This window comes from Phaenicophaeus curvirostris, chromosome 38 (genome assembly GCF_032191515.1).
Source record: "Phaenicophaeus curvirostris isolate KB17595 chromosome 38, BPBGC_Pcur_1.0, whole genome shotgun sequence".
In the NCBI taxonomy this organism is placed as follows: Eukaryota; Metazoa; Chordata; class Aves; order Cuculiformes; family Cuculidae; genus Phaenicophaeus; species Phaenicophaeus curvirostris.
The window spans coordinates 141,854-156,768 of NC_091429.1; the positions used below are offsets into that span (position 1 = coordinate 141,854).

At 64.5% G+C, this 14,915-nt stretch overlaps 2 protein-coding genes across 5 annotated transcripts in view; one reads left to right on the forward strand and one right to left on the reverse strand.

The window, feature by feature from the left end:
• The first annotated feature begins 498 nt into the window (after positions 1–498).
• Positions 499–6,332, forward strand: DDX23 (DEAD-box helicase 23). Of its 2 annotated transcripts, none has more exons than XM_069879493.1 (17): positions 499–606; positions 1,325–1,524; positions 1,650–1,748; positions 1,903–1,999; positions 2,089–2,154; positions 2,317–2,455; positions 2,568–2,701; positions 2,788–2,900; positions 3,054–3,197; positions 3,384–3,609; positions 3,753–3,898; positions 4,311–4,488; positions 4,563–4,805; positions 4,961–5,112; positions 5,258–5,366; positions 5,467–5,641; positions 5,721–6,332. In XM_069879493.1, exons 2-17 carry the CDS (start codon positions 1,325–1,327, stop codon positions 5,942–5,944), a joined length of 2,445 nt encoding a protein of 814 aa, XP_069735594.1. In that variant the 5' UTR covers positions 499–606; the 3' UTR covers positions 5,945–6,332. The 2 variants fall into 2 exon arrangements, with proteins under 2 accessions (XP_069735594.1, XP_069735595.1); XM_069879494.1 differs by having other exon boundaries at positions 2,571–2,701.
• A 1,021-nt stretch (positions 6,333–7,353) lies between these two features.
• Positions 7,354–14,915, reverse strand: part of CACNB3 (calcium voltage-gated channel auxiliary subunit beta 3) — a 127,407-nt gene continuing 119,845 nt past the window's right edge. The window contains exons 1-14 of one of the 3 annotated variants that reach the window (XM_069879555.1): positions 14,360–14,488; positions 14,154–14,246; positions 11,555–11,677; positions 10,861–10,983; positions 10,659–10,774; positions 10,505–10,569; positions 10,346–10,365; positions 10,127–10,207; positions 9,779–9,837; positions 9,570–9,679; positions 9,330–9,481; positions 9,137–9,232; positions 8,106–8,255; positions 7,354–7,735 (exon numbers count right to left, since the gene is read on the reverse strand). In XM_069879555.1, the coding sequence (XP_069735656.1) occupies positions 7,448–7,735; positions 8,106–8,255; positions 9,137–9,232; positions 9,330–9,481; positions 9,570–9,679; positions 9,779–9,837; positions 10,127–10,207; positions 10,346–10,365; positions 10,505–10,569; positions 10,659–10,774; positions 10,861–10,983; positions 11,555–11,677; positions 14,154–14,246; positions 14,360–14,401 (1,518 nt within the window). In that variant the 5' untranslated portion in view covers positions 14,402–14,488 and the 3' untranslated portion in view covers positions 7,354–7,447. Of the gene's footprint in view, positions 7,736–8,105; positions 8,256–9,136; positions 9,233–9,329; positions 9,482–9,569; positions 9,680–9,778; positions 9,838–10,126; positions 10,208–10,345; positions 10,366–10,504; positions 10,570–10,658; positions 10,775–10,860; positions 10,984–11,554; positions 11,678–12,701; positions 12,801–14,153; positions 14,247–14,359; positions 14,489–14,915 lie in introns of those variants that run through there. The other 2 variants (XM_069879557.1, XM_069879556.1) reach the window with 2 other exon arrangements.

Consider the following 14,915-nt stretch of genomic DNA (forward strand, 5'->3'; position numbering starts at 1 on the left):
GGATTTTGAGGGGGGAATCCCTGTACGGTGGGGGGATCCTGTGGGTTTTCTTCAGGGGGGATGGGGGGTTAGAATTTTGGGGTTTTTTGGGGGGGGGGCAGGTTTGGGGGAGGATCCTGTGTGGTTTTTTGGGGGAGAGGATCTTGTGGGGTTTTTTTTTTGGGGGGAGAATGGAAGCCTGTGTTTCAAGATCTGGGAGTGTTATTGGGGTTCAGCAGATGGCAAAATCCCTGGGGTGGGTTGTGGGTCCCTGGGCATCCCCCCCCCCGCCTCTCCTCCTGCCCTCGCTTGTGCCTGGGCTCCCAGTTTGGCGATGAGGGTGTCAGTGGGGCTGGGGGGGTGCGTGGGGACACGGTGGGGGGGGGTACGGGGACAGTATGGGGTTTTGGGGTGCGCGGCGGAGGGATCTGCTAGCAGTTGTAGTTCCGGCACGCGCGCTTTGACGGGAGGGCTGATGGGAGATGTAGTCCTGGCAAGGGTGCAGTGGCCTCGCACGAGGGAGCTGCTGGGAAGTGTAGTCTCGACCCGGGCGGCTTCGCGTTCCCGGCGTGCCCCGCGGCAGATATGGCGGCGCGGCGGCGCTGAGGCCCGGGCTTGCGGGCGGCGGTGAGCGCGGGCCTCTCCCTTCTCCTTTCTTAGGTCCCCCAGCCCCTCGTGCTCCTTCCCGAGTTCCCCAGCCCTCCCTCTGCCAACCGCCCCCGTGCTCTTTCCTGGCCCTCCCACCCCGGGTGCATCAGTCCCCTCAGGGGACCCGTGTGCCCCCCCTGCTCCTTCCCGGGGTCCCTCAGCTGATGCTTCCCGGCTCTCCCCGTGCCCTGTGCTGGGGTCCCCTGTGCCCCCCGGCTCGTTCTGCTCCTTCTGTGAGCTCCCGGTGCTCCGACCCTGGAGCCAGCCCCCTCCCTGTGCCTTTTCTCCTCCTTTTCAGAGTTCCCCAGTTCTTCCCACTCCTTTTGGGGGTCCCCTGCTTCCTCCCCAGGTCCCCTGTCCTCCTGGGTCCCCCAGCTCTCCCTACTGCCTCTAAAGGTCCAGTTCTCCCAACTTCCCTCTCCCTAGATGCCCTCTGCCCCTTCCTGGGCTCCCAGCCCTCCCTGCTCCTTCCTAGGTTCCCCTGTGCCCCCACCTCGGGTTCCCCAGCCCTTCCCAGTTCCCCCAGCTCTCTTTACTCTCTCCTAGGGTCCATCCCTGCTCCTTTCTGGGATCTCCTATGCCCCCTGTACTACTTACTTCTCAGGTCCCCCAGCTCTCCCAGTGCCCACCCAGCTCTCCCCCAGTCTCACTCCCGGTCCCCCCAGCCTCCCATTCCACCTGACCTTCTCTCCCCTAGATGGCCAGAGAACTGGCAGACAAGAAGGACCGGGACATCTCCCCTGTCAAAGAGGAGAGGAAACGTTCCCGCTCCCCAGACAGGGACCGGGATCGGGACCGCAAGGGTTCCCCCTCCAAGGACAGGAAGCGACACCGGTCCCGGGACAGGAGACGTGGCAGCCGATCACGGTCCCGCTCCCGCTCCAAGTCAGCAGAGAGGTGAGGGATGTTACTGGGGGCTCCCCAGGTTTTAGAGAAGAGCTACCCTGCTTCCGTATCTCTGTGAAGGGATATGGGCGTGGGGTGTTGGGCTGGAGCCGTGCCATGATTGCTGTGCTTGGCAGGGATCGCCGGCACAAAGAACGTGACAGAGACCGGGGAAAGAAGGACCGGGAGCGCGAGAAGGATGGGCACCGGCGGGATAAGGACAGGAAGCGGTCAAGGTGAGCCTCCCCTCTCTTCTTGGGGGTTTCCTTGCTCTCCCATAAGTTTTTCCTTGTAGGAAGCATAGCACTGGGTGAGAAATGAGATTCCTGGAGTTGGTGGGAATGGAGTGACCTGGGATAGGGCCTGATTCCTCTTTGTTCCGCTGGGAAGTTTGTCCCCAAGCAGAGGAAAGGATTCCAAATCCCGGAAGGAGCGGGACTCGAGGAAAGTGGAGGAGGAGGAAGAGAATGCCCTGAAGAAGGAGAAGGTGAGGCGGAGGCAGAGGGGGCTTGGCTGGGAATGGCTCTGGGGTGGGGGGGGGGGGTGTGCTGCTAATGATCCAGCCCCTGTTCCCAGGCACAGCCGCTGTCCTTGGAGGAGCTGCTGGCCAAGAAAAAGGCTGAAGAGGAGGCAGAAGCCAAGGTAGGACTAGAAACTACCTCCTTGCGTTGGATCTCCTCTGTAATCCTGCCTTGACGGGATGGGGTGGGTGTTCGAGGGGGGAGGGATCCTGTCCCAGGCCAGCCCCAGCAGCGAGGCGGTTGTGGCCAGGCTCGGTGTGAGCCTTTGCATCTCATCTTCTAGCCCAAGTTCCTGTCCAAAGCAGAGCGCGAGGCTGAGGCCTTGCGGCGACGGCAGCAGGAGGTGGAGGAGCGACAGCGGCTGCTGGAGGAGGAGAGGAAGAAGAGGAAGCAGTTCCAGGAGATGGGGAGGAAAATGCTGGGTAAGGTGTCATTTCCTGTGCTCTGACTGGCCCAGAGGGACTGAGGCCAGAACCCCTGCAGCCCCCCTGGGAAGGGGGGGCTTGGCTCTGAGCCCCTTCCCCTGCTCCCCAGAAGACCCCCAGGAGCGTGAGCGCAGGGAACGCCGTGAGCGCATGGAGAGGGAAACCAATGGCACCGAGGACGAGGAGGGCAGGCAAAAGATCCGGGAGGAGAAGGATAAGAGTAAAGAGCTCCATGCCATTAAGGTAAGCCCTGGGACTGCACAGGGGCATGATGGTGGCAGTGCCAGGATGCCCAGATTCCTGCCCTGCTGATCCTCTGCTTCCTACAGGAACGTTACCTGGGCGGCGTGAAGAAGCGGAGGCGCACGCGGCACCTGAATGATCGCAAGTTTGTCTTCGAGTGGGATGCGTCGGAAGACACCTCCATTGACTACAATCCCCTGTGAGTGGTGGGGCGTCCGTGGGGCTGTGGGTGTCCCTGGGGGTTCCCCTAGGGATGTGGGTATCCCCTAGGCTTTCTTTGGGGCTGGGGGTGCTCCTAGGGCTGTCCGAGGCTGGAGGGCCTCCCATCCCTGATGCTCCCACCCCACTCCAGGTACAAGGAGCGGCACCAAGTGCAGCTGCTGGGCCGGGGCTTCATCGCAGGAATTGACCTGAAGCAGCAGAAACGGGAACAATCACGCTTCTACGGGGACCTGATGGAGAAGAGGCGGACGCTGGAGGAGAAGGAGCAGGAAGAGTGAGTGCCGGTCAGCTGGGAGGGCACTGGCAAGTGTTTGGGGTGCTGGCTGCCTCCATTTGTCTGGGCTTTGGAGCTGGGGGGTGGCTCTGGACTGTAGCACATCGTTCAGATGGTGGCAGGTTAATTCCAGCCTTTCCAGGGGCACAGGGATGAGCCCTGTCTCCTTCCTCGCCCTCCACCCAGGGCCCGGCTGCGGAAGCTGCGCAAGAAGGAGGCCAAGCAGCGCTGGGATGACCGGCACTGGTCCCAGAAGAAACTGGATGAGATGACAGACAGGGACTGGCGTATCTTCCGTGAGGATTATAGCATCACCACCAAGGGGGGCAAGATCCCTAACCCCATCCGCTCCTGGAAGGATTCCTCCCTGCCCCCCCACATCCTGGAGGTCATCGACAAGTGTGGCTACAAGGTGGGGTCAGGGGGCTGCCACCAGCAGAGCCCGATGGCCCTTGGGAAAGTTGGGTGGAGGGGAGAGGGCTGGCTGTCAGGATCTGGCCTTTGGAAGGATGAGAAGGAAAGTTCTGCTCCTAAATCTGCTGCTCCCCCCACCAGGAGCCCACCCCTATCCAGCGGCAGGCAATCCCCATCGGCCTCCAGAACCGCGACATCATCGGCGTGGCTGAAACTGGCAGCGGAAAAACCGCAGCATTCCTCATCCCGCTGCTGGTGTGGATAACCACGCTGCCCAAGATTGACCGGTAGGGGGGATGGGGCTGTGGGGGAATGCAGTTTGAGGAGCGGGACAGGGGGGGATGAGGGGATGGGACTGTGTGAGGATGTGGCCAAGCCATGGGATGGGACAGGGACGAAGGGGGATGCTTCCAAAGGCAGGATGGGATGGGGCTGTAGGGGCGATGCTGCTGATGGTGACATGTGACAGGATGGGAGGGGATGAGGTCACGGGGATGCAGTCAAGAGCAGGATGGGATGCGGCCATAGCGGGATGCTGCTGAGGGTGGGATGGGATGAGGCCACAGGAGTGTGCTGCAAAGGGTGAGATGGGATGCTGCTGAGAGTGGGATGGGATGAGACAGGATGGGATTGGGGTCACATGGGGACGCTGCCATGGGGCAAGGGTGTGGCTCAGTGCATGCCACGGCTGTGCCACAGGATTGAGGAGTCAGACCAGGGCCCCTACGCTATCATCCTGGCCCCAACCCGTGAGCTGGCCCAGCAGATTGAGGAGGAAACCATCAAGTTTGGGAAGCCTCTGGGTATCCGTACAGTGGCAGTGATTGGAGGGATCTCCCGTGAGGACCAAGGCTTCCGCCTTCGCATGGGCTGTGAGGTGAGTGGTGGGGGAACCTGGGGGGAGTGGTTTATCCCTGGGTTGCAGATGCTGACCCTCCTGACCCCCCCCAGATCGTCATTGCTACGCCGGGGCGTCTCATCGATGTGCTAGAGAACCGGTACCTGGTGCTGAGCCGCTGCACCTATGTGGTGCTTGACGAAGCGGATCGCATGATTGACATGGGCTTTGAGCCAGATGTGCAAAAGATCCTGGAGCACATGCCCGTCACCAACCAGAAACCAGACACTGATGAGGCTGAGGACCCTGAGAAGATGTTGGCCAATTTTGAGTCAGGAAAGCACAAGTACAGACAGGTGGGTGCAGGCTGGAGGTCTAGGGTGGTGGCATGGGTGTCCAGTGTGGTTCACGGGGTCGAAAGAGGACAAATTCGGCCTGGAGAACCAGCCAAAGGAGCAGCAGCCAGGTTCCTGCCCCAGGGAACGTTGCTCACTGCCCTGCTGTCTCGCAGACCGTCATGTTCACAGCCACCATGCCGCCAGCGGTGGAGCGCCTGGCCCGCAGCTACCTCCGTCGTCCGGCCGTGGTCTACATTGGCTCTGCTGGCAAACCTCATGAGCGGGTGGAGCAGAAGGTCTTCCTCATGTCAGAATCAGAAAAGAGGTGCGGAGGGGGGAGGCTGAGTTTTGGGGGGACAGTCTTGGGCGTTTAAGGGTGAGGGACCTCTGGGAGGAGATCCTTAGAGAACAGAGAGGTTCCTTTGTGAGTATCTTGGCCTCTCCTTGCCCAACCATCTTTCTCCTACCAGGAAGAAGTTGTTAGCCATCCTGGAGCAGGGTTTCGACCCACCCATCATCATCTTTGTCAACCAGAAGAAGGGCTGCGACGTGCTGGCAAAATCTCTGGAGAAGATGGGGGTAAGGCTGGGCTGGAGCCCTTCGGCTCTGGTGGTGGGGGTTGTTCTGACTCCCTGCACCCCATTTTCCTGGTTAATGACCCCCCCCCTTCATCCTACAGTACAACGCCTGCACTCTGCACGGCGGCAAAGGCCAGGAGCAACGAGAGTTTGCCCTCTCCAACCTGAAAGCTGGAGCCAAGGACATCTTGGTGGCTACAGATGTGGCTGGACGCGGTATCGACATTCACGACGTCTCTATGGTCGTCAACTATGACATGGCTAAGAATATAGAGGGTGAGTTGGGGGCTGTGGCGCGCGCCGGGGTCTTCCTGGTCCCACCACAGCCCTGCCTGATCTCCTTGCCCTACTCCAGATTACATCCACCGCATTGGGCGGACGGGCCGAGCTGGGAAAAGTGGTGTAGCCATCACCTTCCTCACCAAGGAGGATTCCAGCGTTTTCTATGACCTCAAGCAGGCCATCCTCGAGAGCCCGGTGTCCTCCTGCCCACCCGAGCTGGCCAACCACCCCGATGCCCAGCACAAGCCTGGCACCATCCTCACCAAGAAGCGGCGGGAGGAAACCATCTTCGCCTGAGTCCCTGGTGCAGGTGTCTCCTTCCTGGCCACTCCTTTGGGGACAACGGGACCAGCAGGGCCAAGGGCCACCAGGACGTTTCTTGCTTCTCTTTTCCCAGTCTCTGTGCACCCAGGACTGCCAAGAGCATTGACCGGAGCTGGGCCTGTCCCAAAGTGTGCCCCCTCTTCTCCCAGTCCCTCTCCCCATGCATCAGTGGAGCTGCCAGAGGCTGTTTGGGGGCAGGAACCTCGGTGCCTGCCTGCTGTTGGGCTGCCGCTGGCATTTGCGCACTGGTTTTTAGGCAGGGCAGGTGCAGGAATTGCATTCACTTCCTCCTTTTTTTAGCTGCACTTCCAGGCTGCGGGAATAAACCCACGGCTGCGTTGCTGGGTGTTGTCTTCTCCCACTCTTGCTTCCTGCTGGATCCCAGCGCCTTCCCGGGGTGCTGGGGACCAGGAGTTCCCCACAGGGAAGCACCTTTGGGTGCTCAGTGCCCACTAGAACTGGGCCCTTGCTCCGCCTCTATCCCCAACTCCCTGTCCCTCCCCAGCCCCACCATCCTCCTTCTGTGGTGTCCCTTGTCCTCTCTCCCAGCCCAACACCCTTTGTCCCACAACTCAATGTCCCTGTTCCATGGTGTCCCCTGTCCTGTTTCTCCCACTGCCAGAGACATGGATGCGGGCGCTTCCGAGCACTCTTGTGTTTCTGAAACCGGTTACAGGGAAATCAGTACTTTCTACAAAAGAAATTATAACAAATCGTGCCCCCCCCTGCCCCCACCCAGCTCCTCCTTGGGGAGGGTTTGCCCCAGGCCAGGCCCCCCTGCCCCCTGGCTGAGGCTGGTGGTGCTGTATTTACAGGACTGCGGTGACAGCTGTGTGGGGAGGGAGGGGGCAGGGAATGCAGGTGTGGGGCAGCCCTCACCTTCAGGTGGAGGTCCAGCTGCCCCCCTCTGCCCCCATCCCTTGTCTGGGGCAGTGGAAAGGAAGCATTTTGGCTGCGGTGACCAGGGAAATCAGTGCAGAGCAAAGCAAGTGATGTGGTCCCCTCCTCCTGGGGGTCCCATGCAGGGGAGGGGGACACCTTAACCTTCTTCCTTGGGTCTGTGGGGTGGGAGTGCTGCTAAAATTGTGTGTCCATTTGTTCCCCCCCCCCCCCCCCCGCAACCCATAGGCTTTTCTGGGGCTGTGCCTTCTGGTTATGGTAACTGCCCTGTGGAGAATGAACTGGCAATGTGGGGAAACTGAGGCAGGGAGAAGGCATATGCCTGTGCCCATATCCCCGAGAGCCAAGGTGGGGGAACCTGGGGGAGACCCAGGGTGTCTGAGGGTATCCTGGCCACCCCACAGCCCTGTGCTTATGGCTGAAGACGTATAGCCCCGGGCGTGAGGAAGCTGCGGGGTGGGGGGGTGGGGGGGGGGGGGGGATCCCGGAACGAGATTGTCTGAGCACCCCCAGCGTGGGGCTGGGGTGGGGGGGGGGGGGCCGGTTCCCAGCTGTGTCCCCCCACTCCTCACCCCCCTAATAACTGTCCTTGGCCCAGGGCCGGCTGCGCTGCCAATTCCTGTCGTGGTTGCGCTCGCCGTGGCGGTCGGGCGTGCCAGAGCCCTGCAGGCCGCTGTTGTGCCGGTGAGGCTGGTAGAGCTCAGGGTAGGGGTCCCCATATTCCTCCTCTTCCAGATGCCGGGAGCTGCGCTGTGACGTGGCCCCCCAGGGCTGGGGTGAGGTCTCCCCAGCTTCATCCGATGGCATCAGGCTGTCGTGCTCCAGGGGCGAGTGCTCACCCCGCTCCCCCAGCAGCTGCTGGCTCTGCGGGTGGGAAGGGGGCTGGTGACCCCCAATCTTGCTGCCTCTGTCTCCCCATCCCACTCCATGTGTCCCCCTCCCTGTGTCACACCCCCCCCGTGTCACTCCCCAAGTCCTGCTCCCAGGGTGCCCCCCCATCCCATTCTGAATGTCCCTCATCCCTCTCCATGTGTCCCCCTGTCCTCCTTCACTTCTCCCTCTGTGCATTCCCCTCCCATTCTCTCTGTCCCCCATCCTCCTCTGTGCCCCCCCCATCCTACTTCAGGTGCCTCCCTAGTTCTCCTCTGTGTGTCCTCCCCTCCCACTCTAGAAGTCCCCCTCTAGGTCTCCCCCCTGCCCCATCCTGCTGTCCTGCAGGGGGGTCCAGGGCCACCTGGAGGCCCGGGAGGCCGGTGGGCGAGGGTGCAGGATGGGGCGCGTGTGCGGGGTGGTGCGTGGCTCTCCAATAGACCTCCAGGTACTCGGCCAGGTGCTCACAGGCGTCTTCCAGCTGGTTCTCATCCAGGATCACATCAAAGAGCTCCTGGGGGGCAGGTGTAGAGGGGGGTTCAGGGTGCCCCCCAGGCATGGAATTATAATTACTTGGTTGGAAAATGAGATCATCAAGTCCAACTATCCCTGACCACTACTGAACCATTCCTGAGCCACCCTCTGGCTTTTGAACCCCTCCAGGCATCAGGCTCCACCACCTCCCTGGGCAACCCGTTCCAGTGCCTGAGAACCTTTCTCTGAAGAAACTCGTCCTGATGTCCACCCTAAATCTGTCCTAGCACAACTTAAGACCATTTCCTCTCATCCTGGCCCTTGCTCCTTGGGAGAACAACCTAGCACCCACCTCCCCATGTCTCCTTTCAGGAAGTTGTAGACAATGCTAAGGTCTCCCCCAGCCGCCTCTTCTCTAGGCTGAGCCCCCCACATCCCTCAGCTGCTCCTCAGACCACTTGTTCTCCAGCCCCTTCCCTTTCACTGGATGTGCTCCAGCCCCTACACGTCCTTCTTGGAGTGAGGGACCCAACATTGAACTCAGGATCACCAGGGGGATGAACCCTTCTGTGCTCCTGCTGGGCACCCCATAGCTGATCCAAGCCAGGATGCTGGTGGCCTTCTTGGCTACCTGGGCCACTGCTAGCTTGTGTTCAGCCGCTGTTGACCAACACCCCCAGGTCCCTTTCCAGCTACTCTTCCCCAAGCCTTGAGCCTTGCGCAGGGTTGTTGTGACCCAAGGACAGGACTCGGACCTGGACCTTGCTGGACTCCTACGGACTGTCACATCCAAGCCAGGATGCTATTGTCCTTCTTGGCCACCTAGGCCACTGCTGGCTCACGTTCAGCTGCTGTCAACCACCTCCCCCCAAGTCCTTCTCTGCCAGGCATCACAAGGGTGGGGGGGGAGCTGCTGCTCACCGGGGGACACTGCACCAGCTTGTCGGCTGCCATCATCTGCACATTGAGGTGCTTCACCTGGGATTTGCCGCGGGACTTGATGAGCCGCTGCAGGACCTGAGGAGGGGAGCGGAGGTTGATGGCACCATGGATGGTGATGGTGCCACGCGATGCAGCCAGAACCCTCCTCCCCAGAACCACGGTCACCGCTTACCTTGGGTGATGACACCTTGACGTACACGATGATGGGTGCCAAGGAGGTTTTGGCCAGCTGGGCGGGGTGGTTGATGGTGTCAGCATCCAGCACCACCAGCTGCAGGGACTTGGCCAACTCGAAGATGCGCTCGATCTCGCTCTGCACCTCAGCTGGGGTAGAGGGGGACATGGTGGGGACGTCAGGCTGGGCTGGCTCTTGGGGAGGTCACCACAGTGCGGGGCGAACCCAGCCTCTCACCGATGCTGGAGCGGGTGGTGGAGCGCTCCAGGATGGCCTGCTTGCCCAGGTTGTTGAGGATGGAGCGCTTGGCCAGCGAGAGGTCAGCTGTGATGTGGGTGATGGAGATCCTGGGGGAGAGGGGGCAGTGGGATGGTGGTGGGGACCTGGGTGTCCCCCCAGCCTTGGGCAAGGAGAGGAGGAGAAGGTCCTGGGATGGGGAGCCTCACCTGCCATCAAATCTGTGCTTGAGGAAGTCAAAGAGGGCTTTCTGCATCATGTCGGTGACCTGCCGGCAAGGCCACCCGTGGTGAACCGGTGGCAGATGGCACCGGCAGGGAGGTGGCGGCCACCCAGCCCCCTGCCAGCTGCCCCTGCCCCCTGCCTGGCACCGGGATGGGGTGGGCAGGGCGGGGACAAGAGGTACAGGCCACCACCCCAGGGATGCAGATGGGACACAGGGCGGACAGTGAGCCACCACCCTTGGGATGCAGATGAGCCACTACCCTGGGGAGGCAGATGGGCCACCATCCTGGGGACAGGGGATGCAGGGGGTGTTGTGTAGCACCCCCCCGTACCTCGTATCCTTTCAGCGAGGGCCCCACCAGCACCACGGGCCGCATGGAGGGGACCACGTCGTAGGGCGGGATGTGCTGTGTCTGGGGGGGGACATGGGGACACAAGGACACGTCAGCACCCTGCCAGGGGGGAGGGGGATCCATGCCCTATTCCAGAGAATCCTGGAACCCCCCAGCCCTATAACCGGGGGGGGTGTCTCTGACTCCCCATGGACTCACCTGCTTCTGCTTCTGCTTGGCTGGGGGAGAGAAGAGAGGAGACAGATGTTGGGGACAGCAAAAGGGGGACAGCCCCCCCCTCCCAGAACCCCCTTGGTGACAGCAAAGAGGGGGGACACACACAGCCAGGTTCCCCTGGGGGCCAAGACCTGCCCTTACCTAGGGAGGGGGGAGGCGATCGCCGGTTCCCGCTGTCGCCGAGGCCAGAGGCATTGCCAGCTCTCCTAAGGGAGAAGGAGGGGGAATGAACATTCTTGAGGGGGTGCCCGGGGGAGATGATGTTTCAAAGGTGGGGGGGGAGTCCTGTCCCCACCTGGCTTTCTGCTCCTGCTTAAGCCTCATGGCTTCCAGGCGCTGGGGGCTAGGGATGAAGGCGATGTCCCCCCCCTCCTTCACTAGGCGTCCGATCCACCAGTCATTGCTGTATTTCTGGGTGAGGGCGAGGGGTAAGGCTGGGGGGGGGGTGTGTCCCTTGATTCTGACACACCCCCCGACCCCCCTGTACCCCAACTCACCTCCTTGATGTGCAAGAAATCTTTGGCTTCAAAGTTGATGGCAGCTCCCTGCACTGGGCACTCCTCGTCCAGCGCCCCGCAGTAGCTGACATTGGTGCGGACGGCGAAGGCAACCGGCTTGTGCTGGGGGGGGTAGTCAGCACTCCAACAGCCCCCCCCCGGGCTGGGTTCTGGGTGTCTTTGCCCTCCCTCCCTGTTCCTGGTACCTTGGCGCTCTCATTGCTGTCCCCCACCCCAGCATCCTCAAGTCCCTCCCCAGCTCCCTCCTTCCCTGATTGCCATGCCTTTCCCCTCCCCAATCACCCCCCCCCCCCCCGATCCCCCCAGCATCCCCACCCCACCCTGGGTAACCACTCCCTTCCCTGATCCCCATATCTTGACCCTCTTACTGTCCCCCTCATCCTCAGCTCCCCCCCCCAGCATTCTCACCATACACTGGGTGCCCCCCCTTCCCATTCCTGGTACCTTGGCGCTCTCATTGCCCCCCTCCAGCATCCTGACCCCTCACCTCCCGCCGACATCCGCTCCATACCCTGGGTGCCCCCCTCCCCAATCCCCATATCTTAAGCCTCTCCCTGCCCCCCCCAGCCCCCTCCCTCCCCAATTGCCACACCTCAGCCCTTTCATTGCCCCCCCCAACACCCCCAGCATCCATCCCATACCCTGGGTGCCCCCCCCGGGCTCCCCCCCATACCTTGGCCCTCTCGAGCTGCTGCTGGGCCTGGTTCTCCACCTCGCGTCGCGCGCCCTCTCGCTCCTCGTCCAGGGAGACGTCGGAGTCGAGCGAGGGGCGGCTGGTATAGGAGTCTGCCGAGCCCTGCGGGGGTGGGACAGGACTGAGTAGGAAGGGGGGGGGGCACTAAAATGCAAGGAGCACCCCCCGAGGTGCTGTCGCCCCCAGAGTGACCCCCAGCCCCTTCCCATGGTGGCACTGAGCTGGGCAAACTTAGGGGTCATCGCCTGTGGGTGCAACCCCTTCAATATGGGGGGGGGGGGGTAAGAGGGGGGCCCCCCAAACCTGGGGCTATGAATCTGTGGCAGCTGCTCAGTGGGGCGTCAGTGCAGCCCCCCCTTCTCCTCTGCCCGCCCCCCCCCCGCTGCTTTCCCATCTCCCGCTGTGCCCGGAACAGGCACAGAAGCTGCGGTGAAATATTTATAGGTGCCTGGATGTGACTGAGCCCCCCCCCCCGCCACCCCCCGGGGCCCTGCTCACATCGAGCCCCCCCTCGACGCAGGCAATATGGTTTCCCAGCATAGCCCCCCCCAACATGGCCTCCACTGCACGACCCCCCCCCAGCATCGCCCGCATCCTCACCGCCCCCCCAGCATCATCACCGCCCCCCTTCCCGAGCATCCCCAGCACGCCCCCCCAGTACGCACCTCCCAGCCCAGAGACAGACCCCCCCAGCATCTTCCCCTCCTCCCAGTATCCCCAGTGCCCCCCACCCCGCACCCTTCCTCAGCCATGGGGGTCGCGTCCGTCCTCTCCACCCCCTGCCCGGTTTTGGTCCCGGTGGCACCGGGAAAGGGGGGGAACAAAGCGATCAGCGCTGCCGGGGGTGCAGTTGCCTCCCCAGAACCGGGATTTCCCCGGTACCGGGACAACCACCACCCCCGGTACCGCGATCACCCTCTCCCGGTCCCCATCACCGAGACCACAGCCCCGGTAATGCCACCACCCCCTCCGGCCCCCAGTCCCCGTTACCGGGACCAACCTCCCCCCGGTCCCTGGTACGGAGACTATCGCCCCCCTTTCCCGGTGCCGGGATGGGGTTCAACCCCCCCGGCATTCCCGGTGCCGGTACCGGGATCAACCTCCCCCACGTTCCCGTTCCCGGTACCTCGTTGAGCAGGAAGGTAGCGCTGGAGTCAGAAAACGACATAGACGGGGCGAGCCGAGCCGAGCCCCCCCTCCGCCGCCCGGCTCCGGTACCGGCACCGGCTGCGGCTCGGGCTCCGCCTGGCCCTGCCCGCTCCGCCGCCGCCCCTCCCCGCCCCTCCCCGCCCCCGCCGCTCCCCCGGTGCCGCACGGAGCCGCCCCCGCCGCTCAGCCGCCCCCTCCACGGGGGAGGAACGGGGCTGGAACGGGGGAATCACGGTTCCCCCTTCCCGGGGGGACGAGGGGCCCGGCTCCGTCTCCGGTGGGTCTCCCCCCGTGAGGGCTGCACCGGGAACCGGAGTCCCGAGGGACCCCGATGCCGGGAACTGGTTGTTTGGGGTCCCGGAGCGTCTCCCGGGGAATGCGATTCACAGAGCGGCTCCCGGTGCAGGGACGGGGGGGCAGTGCCGGGGGTCCCGGTGGGTACCTCCATGCTCCAGTGCGGCGGCCCCGGTCCTGCCCCGAGCCGGTAACAGCCCCGTCTGCGGGGCGAGCCCTGCGGCAGGGCCGGAGCCGCTCCCGCCCCCCCGCCGCACCCCCCCCCCCCCCGCCCCCGTGGAGGGGGGCAGCCCCGGGGGACCGGCCCGGCCCGCCCCGTCACCGGGCACCGGCCGCACCGGCGCCGGACGGGGCCGCACCGGGGGCCGCGCTCGGTGGGGCGGGGGCTCCGGTGCCGGGCACCGGCAGGACTGGCGGCGGGCTCCGGTACCGGGCTTTGGCCAGCGGGCACCGAGCCCCGGTAGCGGGCACCGGGCAGCGGATACCGGGCAGCAGACACCGGTACCGGTACCGAGCGGCGGGGCCGGGCTCTCTCCGTGGTGCTGAAGGGGCCGCGCCGGGGGCACCGGAGGGGTAGGTGCCACCCTGGGGGGCAAACCGGGCGCTCGAGCCTCCCTGCCCCCCCGGGGCCGCCCCTACCGGACCCACCGTGGCCGCCCCGTTCCCCCGGGGTTAAACCGGAGCGGCGGGGGTTGTCCTGCTCCCCGTGGCAGCGCGGGGAGGCGGCCCGGGGCAGGTTGATAGAGCGGGCGGGGCGGCACAGCGGACACCCCCCCCCCCCCAATCCCTGCCTCCCTGTTCCCCCTCCGCTGCCTCAGTTTCCCCGGAGCCGCCCCCCCACCCCCGGCGCCGCAGTGCCGGTACCGGGCGCCGAGCCCGGCCCTGACGCAGCACTCGCTATTTTTAGCCGCGGGGAGCGGCTGTTGCGATCCCACCGGTACCGGAGGGAGCGGCGGGGAAGAGGGGCGGCTTCCCGGTTCCCTCCCCGGTGCGAGGATTGGGGAGCCCGATCGCTACCCCCGGGCCCCCGGTCGGTGCTTCAATGCGGAGCCGCAGCCCCCGGAGCAAGCGGCGGCGGCCGGCGGGGTGCCCCGCCCCGGGGTCGGTTACCGGCGCCGGTCTCGGTCCCGCTCACCTGCCTGCGGAGGATGCTGGAGGTGGTGTCGGACGAGGTGCTGCCGTCCGAACGCTTGAACCGGCTCTTGCGCTTCGGGAGCCTCCGGGGGCTCTGCGGGAACGGGGGATACCGGTCAGCACCGGGCGTCGGCGGGGAGAACCGCTCAGCACCGGGAATCACCGGACGGAACGGAACCGGAGCGGGAGGGCTCCGGTATCCCTCACCTGGAAGGAGCCGGGAGCGGCGGGCTGCGCCGGGACGGACATTCCCGGTGCCTCCCCCCGGGATCCCGCCCCGCACCGGACCCGCGCTCTACCGGGAACGGCGCCGCCGCCGCGCTCCGCATCACACTGGGCCGCGGGGGGCGTCCCGGCCGTCCCCGCCCCCGCCCGCCCCCGCGGCCCCCGGGAAAGGACCGACAACACCCCCCCCCCCACCCCGGGAGCCCACGAGGGTTCGGGAGTCCCGTGTCGCGTGTGTGCGCGTCCCCGGTACCTTCCCCTCCCCCGGGTTACAAACCGCCCCCCCCCGCCCCGGGAGCCGCTCCCCCTGCCGCAGGGGTAACTATCCCCTCCTCGAAGTATCTCCCCCCTGGGGTATACCCCCCCCCCCGGTATCTGCCCCCCCCCCGCCCTGGGAGAAGGGCAGAATCGGTCCCGGGGATCCCCGCATTCCGAATCGGTGCCGGTTCCCGGGGGGGGTTTCACTGGCACCTGCCGTCCCGTCCCGTCCCGCCCCCCCGCTGCGGGGTTTCCTCTGCCCAGCCGTTGTTAATTACTG

Excerpts from the sequence above, each read along its gene's own strand:
- DDX23 (XM_069879493.1), top strand. The coding sequence starts at position 1,325 with ATGGCCAGAGAACTGGCAGACAAGAAGGACCGGGACATCTCCCCTGTC. Across the intron at positions 2,155-2,316 it reads AAGAGGAGGCAGAAGCCAAG|CCCAAGTTCCTGTCCAAAGC; the intron begins GTAGGACTAGAA and ends CTCATCTTCTAG. Across the intron at positions 3,610-3,752 it reads TCGACAAGTGTGGCTACAAG|GAGCCCACCCCTATCCAGCG; the intron begins GTGGGGTCAGGG and ends TCCCCCCACCAG.